This window comes from Calypte anna, chromosome 13 (assembly GCF_003957555.1).
Source record: "Calypte anna isolate BGI_N300 chromosome 13, bCalAnn1_v1.p, whole genome shotgun sequence".
Lineage (NCBI taxonomy): Eukaryota > Metazoa > Chordata > Aves > Apodiformes > Trochilidae > Calypte > Calypte anna.
The window spans coordinates 2,828,138-2,845,472 of record NC_044259.1 but is presented as its reverse complement, the minus strand read 5'-3'; the positions used below and the strand labels follow the sequence as shown (position 1 = coordinate 2,845,472).

The 17,335-nt window shown below is 40.3% G+C and overlaps 1 protein-coding gene across 12 annotated transcripts in view; it reads right to left on the bottom strand.

The window, feature by feature from the left end:
- Window positions 1-17,335, bottom strand: part of LOC103534782 (ankyrin repeat and KH domain-containing protein 1) — a 118,055-nt gene that overhangs the window by 29,819 nt on the left and 70,901 nt on the right. For all 12 annotated transcript variants that reach the window (XM_030459449.1, XM_030459450.1, XM_030459438.1 and 9 more), the window contains 5 exons: window positions 10,068-10,811; window positions 2,819-2,964; window positions 2,556-2,667; window positions 1,716-1,861; window positions 207-349 (listed from right to left, as the gene is read on the bottom strand). In XM_030459449.1, the coding sequence (XP_030315309.1) occupies window positions 207-349; window positions 1,716-1,861; window positions 2,556-2,667; window positions 2,819-2,964; window positions 10,068-10,811 (1,291 nt within the window). The remainder of the gene's footprint in view (window positions 1-206; window positions 350-1,715; window positions 1,862-2,555; window positions 2,668-2,818; window positions 2,965-10,067; window positions 10,812-17,335) is intronic.

Sequence of the window (17,335 nt, the reverse complement as noted above, 5' to 3'; positions counted from 1 at the left end):
TATGTTTGCAAACTATGATAGTCCCTTACCATTTATACATAAGGGAGACACTAAAAGGCAATTTAAAAGCACTAAGATTACATGAACATGAAAGGTAACATCAGTTTTGAAAGCACTGAAGGCACTAGAGCTTGGAGCCTGTGCCTTGGTATGTAGCCACAGGTGTCTGTGCCATGCTGCAGTTCAGATGGTGTGTACATAGTTACCTGGAGTTGATTTCTGCCCCAGCATTCAGAAGAATCTTGATGATATTAACATAGCCACCAGATGCAGCAAGGCTCAGTGGTGTATAATCAGACACATTCCTATGTTCTTTATTTGCTCCCCGGGCCAACAGCAAATCAACAACCTGAAAAAACAGCATGGGTATTAAAAGACCTATTTTGGCCTTTGCAGCTATCCAGGAAGTGAAATGATGTTATCACATGTTCAAACCTTCCAGTATGCTACCAGTTCCCACTGTCAACAGATAACACTCTTTTGCTTTACTTCTACATGCATGCTGTACAGACTTAGCCCCTGATGAATGCATCAGCTCCTCTGTGAGGGTTGCAGCAGTGAAGTGCCTGTCTTCCAGAAAGATTGTCTTGCCTAACAGTAATGGAAGGCCTTAAAGTGAAGCTCTTCCTGTGAATCCTCAGTTTGCAAGCAAGGGATTTATCCCACTCCCATAATGTATCACACTGTCTGTCTGTCTATTTCAGAAACTCCCACAACTTTTTTTCAAATGACATTTGAACCAAGTTTGGCCATCAGTATGACAAGGTCTTTCCAAAAAGACACACAGTAAAAAAAGTTTGACTGATGTTAATGAACAAGCATAAAGAAGAACTTCCTTCCTCTATCAGAAGCAGCTTAAGAGAAATTAAAAGGTGGGGAAAAAAAACCCTAAAACCATTCTGGTGAGGCACTGCAATGTATAAAGTGAGCCTCACTTTACTGCTAACATAGGCTAAGTGATTTCAAAGTAACCAGAAAATAAGGCTGCCTCTCAAAATGCTAGGCATAAGAGTTAGAAGCTGGCATAAGGAAAAAAAAATAAGAGGAAGAACAGAAGCCAATTCAATAAGGAAAACTGTCACAGGACACATTGATCTCTGTTTTTATTTCTGAGCAGCATTTTTATCAGTAAAGATCTGCATTTCAAAAGTCAACATGGTAACTCTTACTTTGGTCAACTGTTTTAATCCTTACAAGTTCCAAAATTTAGCACTCCCCCATCTGCACAGAGACCTCTGACATCTCCATGCCACCTCTTGAGCTAGTATGCCCATAACTAAAGTAGGAAGGATTTAACAGACTTCATTTGGACCACAAAAAAACCCAACAAAAACCCAATCAAACTGCTGAGAAAACTGGAACATGTAAACAGAGATCTCCCATCACTGTGTGTCTGCACTGTTTAAGTTTTGGGAGCAGGAAGGGCTCCTATAAGAAGTGTTCAGTGCCCTAAGTTACTCCTTAAACATCTCTATCCCCATCACAAAGTAGTTATCTTGACAGGATACATTGACTAAAGAATGACCACAAATCATAACAATTAACTAACAAATCTGGGAAAGCAAAGAGAGAAAAGAACAGATTCCCTTTTCTTCTTGGAAGTAGAAAACAGGCTGAAAAATACTCATCTTAAAAACCCTCAAGAAAAAGATTATTTATTACACCACGACCAAAGAAACACTGTAGGAAAAAGAATTCAACAAGTATGTCTGTACCTCTTGGCGTCCCCCAGAGCATGCCAAGGACAGAGGAGTATCCTTTGTGCGCTCAGACTGGGCTTCTATATCACCACCTTTGTCTAGAAGAATTTCCACTACACCAACATGTCCAGCAGTTGCAGCCAGAATTAAAGGTGTAAAACCTAGTAACAAGCAATCGTGTTAAAAGCAATCCTGAGGCTCTCCAAAGTATCATTAAGGAGCAGAAATGGAAATGCACAAAAGGTTAAATTCGCAATGACTTTATGGATCAGATGTGTCTCCTTCAGACTGGGGGTTTCCTGGTATGGGCCACAAAGTCAGACCCTTTCCCAGCCCTCTTCTGACCCTGACACATCTAGGCTCTGATTCCAGCTTAATATAACAAAAGGCTCTGCAAAATATACCTAAATAGTACTTGTACTGATCAGGTTGGATTATTGTTCTGACCAACTCCTCCCTTTAGAAAACTAACAGCTTTCCACTTAATTTCTATTTATTAAAGCTCCAGTAAGTGACCACATCTGCACTGCACATATTGCCCATGGCCAGTGCAAGTCCCAGGCAGAGAGTCAAGGTGGCTTCGTTGTCTCAGATCAGATTTGAGATTTTGCTGAACTCTGTTCTAAGGAACAATATGACATCCAACCTGACAACTACTTTAGATACCATTCAGATGCATTTTCTCTCAAAAGCAGAGGTAGAAAGGCATACAAAGCCTTTTTTTGCATGGCAAATATTTCTAAATGAAGTGCAAGAATGCAATCCTACATCTCGCAAGCTTCGGTACTTTGCTGAATCCCAAATCCCAGTCTGAAACTCACTGCTTCAAGTTGTGGTCAAAGTGTTTCAGCTTACCCTTCTTGTCTCTGTGTTCAATGCTGGCACCACGTGCTATCAGCACAGATACAAGTTCTTCATGGCCTCCCGCACACGCCAGGGTCAGAGCAGTGTCATGGTTACTTTCAGTCTTCACAGTTGAGAAGAAAAAGAGGCGAAAATTCAGAAATTAAAAATACTTTAAGGGAAGGTTAACATTTATACAATACTAGAATACTAGATTCATATTCTTTTCCTTTATCAGAAAGCAAACCCACTCAAAACCAAGTGCAAGTACTCACATGTGCATCGATGTCAACTGAAGGGTACATGGGGAGCAGGGACTGGGCGGGAACGCTGCTCGGGGGCTGGGAACACGGCTCAGGAGTAGGGGACTCGGTAGTGTGCGAGGTGCTGGTGGAGCCACTGGGCACTCTGCTATTGACAGCTGAAAAGTAACACCACATCACTGACCCACTCCTAGGAATGCCACGTTTCATATGAAAAATACTCAGTCCCATCAGACTGCAATGGGCTAATGTCAAAACAGGAATGGGGGGCGAGGGGGGGAGCAGAGTAAGTGTGACTAAAAAGAACTGGGTTGGTGTCTTGCACAAAATGCTTTCTGGCAGCTAAACAGTGCAAGTATCATCACCAAACTGCCTTAAGTTAGAAAATATTTTCAAAAATTAGTCTTTATGTGTTACAAATCTGAATTAAGATTATTAGTTATCCTGTTCAAATTGTAACCTTGAGTGTTAGAGTTCAGCCTTAAACTCAGTCTAAGCAGGCAACTGATTTATCACCAGAACACAATTTAAATGCTCAGAAACACAGACTCCTGGAATTTTGAGGTTTTTGAGGTAAATGTTAGTGCACACCTAGTCCCCAGAGAAGGTTTTCAAAGCAAGATGACTGACAGCAACCTACACGATGAATTGTGTTTTAGAGTTAAAACAACCCAGGAGTAGGGGAAGAGAAGCAGACAGGAGGGGGCAGTCAACCAAAACAAGAGAGCTGAGAATTGTCTGCACTGCCTAAAATTTACTCTGATCCACAGTCTGGAAAAGATTTCATCCTGAAGATTTAGCATAGCTCAGGGATAACAAGGAATGCAACTTTATCTTCCTTTTTAAAAACTATAATAATAAAAAAGATAACTGAGAATCAGATTTTATTCAACTACTTTTAAATGAAGCATTACCACAACAAGCAGAGAAATATCCCTGCATATATATAAATAAATTTCTATGTGTATATCAATATATACATACATGTATCCTGGGGCCAAGATCTCTGCCTGCCTTTATAACAAAATGGGAGGCCAAAGGGAGCTCAAGTGAACCTAAGGCTCAGCTGAGATTACCTGGAAGGACCAACAAACCCACCCACCAGTTACAAGTGCACTTTATCCAGAGTAAACCATGCTAATTTAGCAGCCAGATTTGGCAGGTATTGTCATTGCTGGATTGCCAAATTTCTGTCCTGTGCAGCCTCATCTGATGGAACACCTGGTCAGCTCTAACTATTCCTAAACTTAATGTACTTTGTAGCATTGCTTGAAACAAGCAGCTGATGAAACCCCCTAGCAACTGCAAGTAAGAAATAAGCAGCATCATTTTGCTTTTGTTCAAGCAATATGGGAAGATAAAGGATGAACTCAAACCTGAGTATGACTAATAGGGAATCTTTTCAAACTTTCCCCCAGATCAACCTTCCTGATTCCCTTGACAAAGTACACACCAGCAATTACTCATGGGAAAATACTGCAGACAGAAAAGGCTTAGAAAAATTGTTAACATGACCACTGAGAAAAATAATTCAGTTTATAGGATTACATGTGCACAACAAAGGGAACACAGACTGAAGCAAGTGCAGATGGGTCCCTCGCATTGGGTTCTGGTAACATAGAATCATAGAATCATAGAATTAGCCGGGTTGGAAGGGACCTCAGAGATCATCAAGTCCAACCCTTAACCCACCGGAGCAGTTGCTAGACCATGGCACTGAGTGCCACATCCAGGCTCTCTTTAAATATCTCCAGGGATGGAGAATCTACCACCTCACCGGGCAGTCCATTCCATAGCCTAATCACCCTCTCCGTGAAGAAATTCTTTCTAATATCTAACCTAAACCTCCCCTGGCACAACTTAAGACTGTGTCCTCTTGTCTTGTTGAAGGTCGTCTGTGAAAAGAGTCCAGTTCCCACCTCGCTACAGTCTCCTTTCAGGTAGTTGTAGACAGCAATGAGGTCTCCCCTGAGCCTCCTCTTCTTCAGGCTGAACAGCCCCAGCTCTCTCAGCCTCTCCTCATAGGGCCTGTGCTCGAGTCCCTTCACCAGCCTGGTTGCCCTCCTTTGGACCTGTTCCAGGACCTCTACATCCTTCTTAAACTGAGGGGCCCAGAACTGGACACAGTACTCGAGGTGTGGCCTCACCAGGGCTGAGTACAGGGGCGGAATCACCTCCTTGGTCCTGCTGGTGACGCTGTTTCTGATACAGGCCAGGATGCCATTGGCCTTCTTGGCCACCTGGGCACACTGCTGGCTCATGTTCAGTTTCTTGTCAATGCAGACTCCCAGGTCCCTTTCTGCCTGGCTGCTCTCCAAACATGGAAGAAGGGTTTGTCACTGAAATTTGGGAGGTGCCAGTCTTCAAGTTAATTTTTTAAGTAAAGCACATAGGAAAAAACCACCACTAACCTTTGGCTACCACATTGAAGCAACAAAATACTGTAGCTGAATTCAGAGTTCACACATTACAACTTCCACATTCAATCCAGGTTTGTTAGAAGTTTCAAATATCAAAGCTCCCACGCTTCATCTGCTTCCCAGGGATTACCACTTAGAGCAGCAGATGAGCACTAATTAAGGCATTACAGATGTTGGCTTGCTCAGTGCACTGAAATGCAGGATAGCTACTGGCTTTCTAAAGATTATTCCTTCCAAAATAAAAGACACCAAACTGCTCTGTTAAGAATTTCCAGTAAATCAAACTGGTCCTTCCTCAGGAAAGACACTGACCCAACACTCTTTCAGCTACAGGTTTATCTACACCCACGTCTGTATGCTGTGCATACAAAACGGGTTCACAGAGGGACCACCTGGCTCCACCTGAGCCAGTTTAAGGGTCCTTAATGTAACATATTCAGTGTTGCTGCTACAGCTTCCACAAACTCTGCATTTCACAACCAGGACTGAAAACGTCCAAGTATTTCTTGACTACTTTAGCTTTTCCTTATGTGCTTGAAACATGAGTGTGCACATGCACTGTAACAACCATGTCAAGTGTGAGAGAGAACACCCAAGGCAGTGGAAATGCAGACAAACCCTGTACTGATATCACAACCTCTTGTATAAAATATAATCTAACAAGAGCCAGTCCCACAACACCCATTTATTAATCATTCCCTCTTAGAACTACTGAGCTAACCAAACTGCAGGGTATCTTAGTGTGTAATTTTCTGTTTTCCCAATGCAGCATCAATGTAATTCATGCTCTGGGGAGCTGAGTACATCTGAGAACTTCTCCCTTCAGTTTCATGGGGCTGATTTAGCTCAGCCTAATAAACACAACCTCAAAGATGACCTTGCAACAATGGTTCCAAATTCCTTTGCATATATTTGTATGAAATTGGAGTCAACTCAGATTTCCCCAAGTCCACTTCTGGATCACCATCCTTGATCATGGGAGGTGGGACAGCCACTGTTCCTGCAAATCCCACCCAGGGAGATGGGGCCATCCTACTGATGGGACACAACAAAGGGACAACTCTGCCTCCATCTACCAGGAGGAGTCTAGCTGTGCCCTCAGGGATGTCTTCATCAGTCTGACACTGCCCCCAGGCAAACTAAGGAAGTCTTCACTATTCAAACAACCTGTATTCTTTAATAAAAATATTCTACATGTTACAAAATCCAGGTTCCCCACATTTTAAGAAGGGATTGAAACTTTCCAGAGGGACCTTCTTTGTATCAGTGTGAAGTCAAGAGACAGGTCTCCAAAGACATGAATGACTGCTTTCAAAAGTTGTGGAAAAACATCACACGAGTAAAACAAAAAGAAGCAAGAACTTGGATATTCATCCAAGTACAACTTGGAAGGCACTGGCAGAACCTGGAGCAAGCAGCTCTGGAGAAGACTGCAGCTGTAGCATCTCCCCTGCCCCTTGTCATGCTGTGAGCATGGATGTGCATGAAGATTGGACTTGGATTTCAGTACTGCTTTCCTTAAGGGAACTGAGATTTTCAGGACAAAAAACCCAACCCTTTTCATGCTCATGCAGTATCCAGCCTGTCCATGCAGCTTCTCAGTATCAGGTTACTACGCAGAGGTTTTTGCACACTGTTAACTACATTTTGTTTTATGAATCACCATTTCTCACTACAAATTAGCCTAGTAACCAGTTTTACTCCAAAGAGCAATTCTAAATACAGCAACTCAGATGTCACCTAAATCATTACAAATGGGAGTTCACAGGAGGAGTCAGAGAGAAGCCCAGACATACCACTTCCTGACTAAAAATACCAGCAGAGTAGAAGAAACAGGAGTGAAAATACTCCAAGTAGAGACAAAACCTAGCAACAAAGAGACTTCCTCATCTAGAGCACCCTAAAACAGCAAAAAAGCTTCTATTCAGACACTGACAAATAAGAAATCTGTTAAATGCATAATGTGAACTGAAAGAAAACTCCAAATACGCAAAACAAGATGCCTCAAAAAACCAAATGTGTATCAGGTAAAAAAAGATCCAAAATGTTCTCTTCTATTGGAAGGTGTGATGAAAAACCCCACCTTGCTTTCCCACTCTAAATTGCACCATGTCCACATCTCATCTGAAAACATTATTGAAGTTTTTACTGCAAGAAGTCACACCTTTGAAGATAAGATTAGCTGCAACATTTTTACTTCAGCACATCTAACCAAACTCCACTACAACCTAAACATTGTGGAGTGGGAAGAGCTGCTTTTTAGGTTTCACCTGATCTTACAAAGGTTACTCAGTTAGTCCTGCATGGCTTTGTGACAGAGGGCACCCAGGTACATGTCTTCCAGGGACTGCCTGCCAAAGAAACTTGGAGCTCTTCTCAGTTTGGTATCAACCATCTCAACACATAGCAGCCAATAAATGATGTCATCAGACCAGCAAGGTAAATACTTTGTTTTTGTATGTTATCACAATTTAGTTAGTCAGCAAAATAAAGGCTTTGTAGAAATGCAAGGTCTCCCTTAAGAGTAGTCTCAACAGAGGCTTTGAAAAATGTGCCTCTTACATCACCACTGATGAGAGTGAGAGGGCAAGAAGGCTGATTAAAAATTCCTTTTTCTGAAGTAGACCTGATACAACCTGGAATACTCATAAGGAATGAAAAAGTGCATAACTCTTCTAAACCCACAGTCACTCACAGCCATTACTGCAGCTCCACCACTGGTACTGAGATCACAGGAGATGTTTGGAGATGGGATGACAGAGCTCCCATGCACCACACACAACCCTCTGAATCATTTTACCTGGCATCTCTCCCATGCATCTAAAAATCTGTTCTCATAGCAGTTTCTACCAGTCTAAATTTCTTTACAAAATTAAGGAGTAATAGACAAGTTTGTGGCAAAAGCTCAAGTGTGTTTTAAATATGGATCAAAGAATTGGGAATATGAGCAGAGTTATGCATCAGTTTTTTTAAATGCACATAACTTTGAGATATAGCAAGACTATAATTTACATAGAGTCACTTTTTAATTATTTTTATTTTTCCTCGCAGTCTAGATTTTAGAAGTGAGCAAAATAATCTAATTCTCTCCCAACAATCTTTTGGCAGGAGGGAAATAAAACAAACCTAGGAATTTCAGAAGAAAATACATTTCAATAAAGCAAAATCAATGCATTTTTGAAGGGACTTCTGGAACTGGACAGCTAAAGTTTTCACATTTCTGTGAAAATAGTTTCTAATAGTAATAGAAGAGTGAACTATTTGAGTCAATTTTCGAAATGAGCAAAACTCTTAGCAAAAATGTCTTTTAATTCTTTAAAGCCCAACCAAGAAGCAGCTTCAGGAAATGAAGCAACCACTGTCTATTCGAGGTTGTTAACATTATTTTTAAGATAAAGTTTTTCTAATGCCACAGTTCTCCTGCTCAGCTGGGGCAGTTCTTCATTTGGGTACACTGAGTATTTTGGATGGAACACACAGCTGCTAAGCATGAAAACATAAATACTACCTACCCTTGTGCTAGGTGTGTTGAGCTGCCAGCAACACCAGCTACTTGAAAAACCAACCCCTTGCTGATTCTCTTGCATTTAACCATTCCTTTTTTTTTCTCCTCACTCCAGCACTGTATCTTGCATAACAAATAAAGAATAATCCAACTGCTTTTTTAATGCTAGCTGAATACTCTGAAGAGCACCGTAGAGTAGGGGAGGGAGGCATGTCAGTGTCCCCCCCAGAACAGGGGGAACTAAGACTGATTCTTTAGAATACAAGAGGATTTCTTTGATTGACAGTGTAAAGCTGAAGGGAGCTGGTACATGGGAGGCTGCAAAGTCAGGCAGTCTCAACTTGCATGAGCTCAATGCAAGCACCATTCTCAAAACTCACAGGAATGCCCAACAAAAGCTCTCACTGCACATTTCTACACCCTTCACATGAATTTAAGAGGACAAGGGCAGGACTATGGGGAGGGAGAAAAGAGATGGGAAAATAAGGGCTGAGGGACAGACACGAGGTGCAAAGGGAAGTTAAAAACACTGAGTTAAAAAAAACCCAAAACAAACCTACAGACCAAATAACACTATCTATATCCTACATACCTCCAGGAGCAAACATCAGTCCTAGTCAAATCCATGCAATGAAGTCAACCAACAGGACAATTCTTTCTCCACAAGGGGACTCACACAAGCCACTGTGTGGGAACTTGTATTCCTCTTCACACCCTTCTCAACAACTGGAAGGGTGTCTGGATTTTTGCCTTTCATCCAGGTAACAGGACATAACATGTGTAATATCTATCAAGCAGATATTCCTTGTCCAACCACCAAGGTTTAGAAGGTATTCTGAATTAACAAGCCACTCCAGAACTCAGCAGTTGTGCAGATTCCAAGTTGTGTTTAAACTTTAGCAACACCTCGGGTAGCAAGGAGGACACATTTGCCCATAAAACTGGCAAAAATTTGGCTTTTCTAGAGATGGCTACTACACTGAAGAAAGTCAAAAATTCTACAGAAGATATAAAACTGTCATGCTTTCATGTTTCCTAATGAGCACTACTAATCACTCATGATAAAGCTTTTTAAAGAAACACAGAAAAAGATGAGGCCACAGGGGCTGAAGCAAGTCTCCAGCACAGGAAAAGTTTTACACTTTGAAAAAAAGATATTTAAAAGTCTTGTGTTAGAATCGGAAGTCACTGTTAGGATTAAAAGCACTAATCAGGAACTTTATTCTTAAGCAAGTATTCCCAAACTAGAAAGCCCCAAGATGGTTTTGGAGGGAAGGAGAGAGAGGGAAACTGAGCACACAAATTAAAGCAAAAATAGGTATATTTCTTAACCCACCTGCTATTAGGTCATCAAGAGTGTCGGTAAGCGTCTGTGCTGGAGTGGCAACCATTAATCCGTCTGGTTCTTGAACTAAGAGCCCCTGCCCAGCAATCTGCTGCTGCTCTCCTACATTCTGCTGATTCCCTAATGCTTTCTGAAGTTCAAGAGACTCTGTCCCATTATAACCTAAATTACCAGAAAAATTACATTGCGGTGCTGGCAAAGGCTGGATGGGGACAAACTCTATTTGTTCAGCAGGTGGTGGAGACTGTTGTTGCTCCTCATCTTTAGACAAGATTGTATCAGCCTGAGATAACCCTGAAAAGTTATCCTCTGGCAAACCCTTATCGGCCTCCACTTCTGGGAAGACCCCTGGAAGTGGCAACTGCTGCTGGAGGGGAAATGGTGTGTCTGTCTGACCTTTGGTCTCCAAATATTCTTTGGTAAACTGCTGCTGGGTTTTCATCTGCAACTGCCTTTCCACCTTCTGCAGCTCCTTCAATATTTTCTTCTTCTTCTGTACTTGTTCTTCTCTGTTCTTTTTAAGTTCTTCAATCTTATCTTTATTTAAAGGTTCACCTTGAATTAATTCCAATGATTTAAGTTGTGCTTTTTCAATAGCACTAATTCTCTGTCCAAGTTCATTCAGCTTGCCTTCAGTCTCTTCTACTATGCATTCCAAAGGCTGGTATGGGTGAAAAGGTGGCAGTAGGTCCTTATCTGCTACCTGCAGGGAACTTGACTTCTGCTTGGATGCACCTAAGCACATGAAAAATGTTTGAAAAAATGCCATGCTGAAGATACCCCAAACCTCCCCTCTCACCCACCAAAAAAAAAATAAAGAAAAATAAAGAAAAAAAAGAAAAAAACACAAAAGAAAAAAGATCTTTACAACTAACACTGCACATCTGTCAAACCACAGAAAGGTAAACCTACACTGCATGTTAAGACAAGAAAGGACAAAGCATATAGATGGAATTTTCAACATTGATCCTAATATCCCTTTGAACACACCTATTTTCATCTTAAGGATTAAAGAACCTTTATGGTTTCTGACACACATAACAATGCATCTGGGAACTGAAATCAGCAAGAACAGCAAGGCAAGTTAAATAATTTACTGAGTTCCCAAAGTTGTTCTGTGTTCAGAGCAGTTAAACTCAGACTATTTTCCAGACCACAACTTCCAACAGCAAGGTTACAACAAACAGTCTGTATTTGAGAGAAGACAATTCTGCAGTAAGATCAGTACTTTCAGCAAGTATTTCTCCAGAAACCATAGCATTCCACCTTTACATTACAACCTGAATCCTGCCAGCACAGACATCATGTATACAAATAGATTTTGAGGCTTTAGCACCTTTTTAAGAGTCCTGAAATACCATTAACAGCTTGCTTGCCTCCCACTCTCAAGTAACAAATTAACAGTTCTCCTTGCTTCTAAGACTTAAAAAATAATCTTCACATGAATCTAGCAAGGTACACCAAGCCACTGGAGCACCTCTCTGCTCACTGCCTTCAACCAACCCTTTGCCAAAAGCCATAACTGTGAAATCTCCACTCAGATCTTGCCAATAGGAAACTATTAAGTGCTGAAATTTTAATTATGACCTCAGTGTAAGAATCTTTAATTTAAAAAGTGGAAGGTCTTAGCCCAATCAAATTCTTTTCAATTTTATAGCAGTGATTTGCTATACCCAAACAGTGATATACATAGCTTCTTTTTTTTTTTTTAAAGGAAGAAAAAAAAAAAGAAAACTTAAATATCTGCAAAGCATACTCATGAAATAATCATTAAATTAAGCATTAAAATTGCATACAGTTTGGGCCATGCCTTGTAAAGTTACTTAAACATCACAAAGTTAAATGAAAATCTGGATGCAAGAACTAAGTCCCAGACCAGTCACTAAATCTGGAAGGATTAAGTTTCTTAAAACACTGATTTATTTCTCTCTGGGCCTTCCTTCATTAAAATACTCATTGACAAGTGGCTTTATTTTGCACAGCTGTCAAAACAAGTGTCACATATGCCTCACTCTAGAATCAAACTTTTCTGGAGGAACTATTTGAAAAAAGCAAACAAATGTGAGAATTTTCTTATAAAGGAAAGAACAAATATCAAAACAGAACTGAACCAACTCAGTGCTGAAGACCTTCACCAGACTCTCTGGAGTGAAAGCAAAACATGTCTAAATTAAGGGAAACAACAAAAAGCTTAATAATCCCAGGAAACAGCCCAACCATTGCAGACACCCTGTAATAAATAAGCTTCACACAGCTGCCTTGGACACAGCAGCAGTTCCAGCTGAATCCCAACCACTTCAGCTACTTTATCTCTGAACCATGAGTGCCAAGACACTTTCTTAGAAGCCAATAAGGAATCTGACTGCAATTTAGCAACATTTTGCCTTGCGCTGGCTGGTGGATATTGAGCTCAAGGCTGCTAGAAGCTGCTGGCTATTTGGCTCTGTAGTGCACTTAGGATTTATATAGTTATCGTTCCATTTGAAAAAATGTGTGACTTAAACTATAAGGTTTGCACACCATTCTTGAAAATATATATTTGCACTCACCAAAAGATTTCCAAAATGCTTGTTTATATCTTTGTTAGTAACTAATAAAAGTCAGTAGGGTTCTTTTGAACCTAAGCTTGCTTCATTGCTGAAGGAGAACAGAAATATTGTAGTAGTCTAACAGCAAATCAACCCTGCCTTTAAGATCTGAGATGGGAACCATTTGCACTGCTCAGTTTAATGTCCTAATGCTAAAGTTACCATTTCTATCCTAACCCAAAGCATTCCCACAACCTGGCAGCTCAGGACAGCTTCTGTCACTCTGTTGGAAAGCAAAGCTGCAGTTCAAAGAGCCCTCAAATAAAGTACCAATATTGTCCCTCTCAACTAAGAGAGAAACCAGGAAAACTTTACTACAAGCACAAGAGAAAGTAAAGAGCAGAAGGACAGCCTGGTACTGAGAGGGGGAGTCAAGGCTGGTCTGAGGGGCAGCAGCTCCCATCAGGAATGTCCATGTGAAGTTGGGAAAGTTTCTGAAGATAGGTGTTGGAAAACCAGCTAAGGGCTTTAGAGTTCCAGAAGAGTTAATAGATTTAATTTGATCAACTTCTGATTAGTTAGCAGGGCCACTTTCCATGTTTCAGATCACCCTTTCCATGCCAGAAAATAATTGGTACCTGTAATCTTTGGGATACTGGAAGAGGATGAGGGGTATCAAGAAAGATCTGCTGAATCTTAAATGCACACCTGAACAGCCAGTTCAAACCAGTGGTGGAGAAAACACTGCTGGCAGCTTTGAATATGTAAGATTTGTAATATAATAGCATACTATTTAATAACTGGAAGTATTTTAAAGTAGCAGTTTTCTCTTTTATCCAAATCTTGTTTATGCTGAAAAATACTGTCCCCATTTTAGTAAAAAGTTATGAATAGGACATTACTTTTTACTTTCACTTTTCAAATACATAAATGCAGTTAAGACTTAAAAATCCAACCATAGGCTAGATCATAATTACTTCCACTTTTGGTTTTAATTTTAATACTTTGTTCATTTATCTTTTTGGTGGAGCATCTGTTTTCTACACCAATATTAACAAAGTCAATCTAGCCTCTAAAGCAACTGCTTTGGTCACTTTCAGAAGACTTCTTTAATATGGAGACTGAGGATCAATGAAATCCAGATGTTGCTGCACAAACATCACCTGCCTCAGGTAATCATGAGCAGAGGATAAAGAATTGTTTGGTTAACAGAAAGCCCAGAGTGACTGTAGGCACACCAGGAAAGCTGCAGAGTAAGGAAAATACCCTTTCCCAACATATTTTGTGAAGAGTGTCACCAGCTGCTCTTATTCATTAATAATCACTCTCTTATTTATTATCTCTTATCACATATTCCTACAGGATCTGATCCCCAACATAAGAACTCAGCCTTCACCACCACTCCTGCAGAGCTCACGTCTTCAGTTTTTGACCAATACACAACTCAGGATTAGACCTATTCTGCACAAACACAGCTTCTCACCCATTTCTGAGTTCTTATTTTCTGCAGGAAGAGAGGTAAATGTTTCCTGTGGAAATCTCCTGTATTTCTTCTGTACACTGTAGGTAATTCCTTGAGTATCTCAGCTGCCACAGTCAGCTCAGCCCAATGAGCATCCCCAAGCCCCACTGCTGCTCTCTTCAGCACCCAGTTACATGGAAGGAGGGCAGACACCATTACCAGTTTTTTAATGACTTCTGGCTGCAAGTATTGTTTAAAGGCCCTACACAATACAAACAATAGTTTGGTAAAATAAACTTCAGACGTATAGCTCACAGGTGGCTCTCCTCAGAAGTTACAGTTTCCTGATTTAAATTTCCTTAAAAATCATTGCTTCCTACAAAAGAAACTGCTACTATATTTCATCCTGAGTGCTTAAGATTCTCAAGGAACTTGTTCTTCTAGCCCTGACTTCTAATCCAAAGGATGACTTCTGCCAAAAAAGTAATTTATGTGCTCTTTCACAATGAGCAGAGCAGCACAGATAAGATGCTACTGGTCCATAACCTAGAGCTATCCTATTGACTCCAATGATATTTCTATTAGAAATAGAGTCTGCATTTCCTAACACCCAAGACACAGCCCTGTAGTGACACCACAGCAGCACAGACAGGTACTTGTGTTGTCCTCTGCAAGGCTGAGCACTGAGATATTTATTCCAAGGAGAAGTCTGAGAAACATGAAGTAGATAAAAATTTTCTTACATAAATGAAGCACAGTTCATGTCTTGCCCTTAAAGCACTAACTGATGAATTAGGAAGGACTGACATTTGACATTTGTTGTATTTTAGAGCAAGCAATAAAGGATTAAGAAAAATCCCTACTTTATTTTTAAGGTCTTTTCAGAAAATCAAAAAGACCAAAGGTTTGGTTTTCCAATCCATTATATTCCTCAGGAAGTTCCTGTAAACAAAACTGCATTTCAGCTTAGTGGTCTTCATCTTGGCCACCACCTGAAAGAGTTAAATTATACTTCTTATCTAAAGAAATTCTGAAACTTGATAGCTCCTTAATTTCTGGAGCTGTTAAATGGAAAGAAAAAAACCCAAACACTTAAATTCCAAAAGATTTTTCCAGCATAAAAAAAAAATCATAGAAGGAAAAAGTCAACTGTGTGACATACATCTGTGCATCAAAATGTATCTCCTCTGCTGGAACCAACACTTAGTACATAAATCTGTATGAATCACAATGTCATCCTGATAGGTGATCAGAACTTAGAAACAACAAATGAAAACAAACCACAACACCCACCATAAACCAGAATTGTATTTGATTTAATGCCTTCACCTCAATAAGGAAAACAAATTTTAGTTATACTGTTAACCTAGCCCCTGTTTTAATTAAATCACACAATGAGATCTCTGCCAGTATATGACTCAGTATTAGACAAAGAAGTGAAATACTGGAGTAGAAAATATTTATTGAATTTGTAGCTATTAAAGCTACATGATGTTTGGTTTTATTCCTTTCTTCAAGCCATCTATCCCCTGCTAGATACAGGGGATAACATATACTGAAGGTGTTACTTAAAAAGCTTACAGATTCCAAAAATCCTACTCTAAGGGAACTTTGGTCTCCTTCCCACAGATCAAAGGCAGATGTGGGCAGCTTTCATGTAAATAATGTAGGTTTATTAGGTCTTGTGGAAGTCTAAAAAACCACGTACCCCAAATGAGAAACACAGCAAGTTACTGCTCATTTAAAAACAAGAGTGGAGAAGTCCAATAACAGCATGTGGATAGGTTTTAAGCACTCAGCTCAGGCAAATTAGTTCATTTATAAGCACACTTTCACATCAACTTTGAAGTAAAACAGATCTGGAGAAAAACTTAAAAAAAAAAAATAACTGCTACTGCAGCCTCCCAAAACAATCTACTTCAAATTTTGACGTGTTTAAAAACTCCTTCCATATTTAAGGTATTTCAAGTGAGAAAGCAATCCTGCTGCTTCCCCAAGACTTCCTGAGCACCCTTTTGCTGCACTAGCACATTGTTTTTCAATAATGTTCTAAAAACATGTCATGGGTTCAAGCCAGAGCACTCACCAGGAATGCTCTGCAAAAGACTTGGGCAGGACCACTGGGAGCTTCACCTCTTGCTCCTCTTAAACATTACCTTGCATTTATAAAGTAGAGAAGATGATCAAAGGCAACACCACTACCCCAGCTGATCTCCTGCAGAAACCAAGCAGCATTCCTTTCCACCATTTCAGCAACAAGACCCCCCTAGCCCCAGGGAAAAAGATGCAGGAGCACCTAGGGCTGTCCCACAGCCACTGAACTTTACACCCTATCCTCTGTGGTCCTGCAGGAATAGCACATTTGGGGTTTTGAGCCCCAAGAATTGTGTTGTGCTGCTGCATCAAAATCCCTGCTGGCTGCTGAGCAATCCTGACCCTGCTGCAGGAGCAAGAGCAAGTACCAAATGGTCTTGCCCTTCTTTATGAAAGCACAAAGAACAAACCTTCACTGGGATTTCACTTTTATATGGGCACAATAATCAAGTTAAATGTAGTGCACTAGAAACAATCCCTCCTATGCATACAAAGAGTTGAGGTCTGTTCAGTCCCATGAAGTATTTTCCCTTCTTCACCAGAATTTTATTGAGCTCCTTCAGATCATCTTTTGCATTTCACCCTTATCTGAGTCACTGTAAGCTCCAAAATGGTTCTATTTTCACTTGCTAAACATTGATATTAAATCCTTTGCCAAAATAATTACTCAAATGGAAGTTATTCCACACACCTTCTTATTTTACTAAACAATATTAATGTATTTTAAAATTAAACCATAAATTCCTCTTGAAAAACCCCACACAATATTTCAACTTTAACAGTAGCATCCAAATGTGCTAGTTTTACACTCAACAAGAACTCTTCAGGAAACAAGTAGTTGCTATTGCTTTTCTTGCAAACCTAACAGAGGTTCTTAAACACCAGCCTGCTCTAAGGTTAAGAAGGCCAAGTGCCCCTCTTCTTCCTTTAAGTAATTAGGGGTTTATACAGAAACCTCCTGGGGCTACTTCTAACTGTGAATCAAAGAAATTTTCCTTCACCAAGACAAACAATTTTGTCACAGAACTTCAGACTGCTTTCACTGCTTTCCCTACCCCTGGAAACAATTAATACATCTTTAGTGGATGTAAAGACTCTTTTGCCCCTTGTGTCCCAAGAAGTCTAAGGAGAAAAGCTTGGGATATTACAGCCATGGGTGCATAACAAGTTAAGAA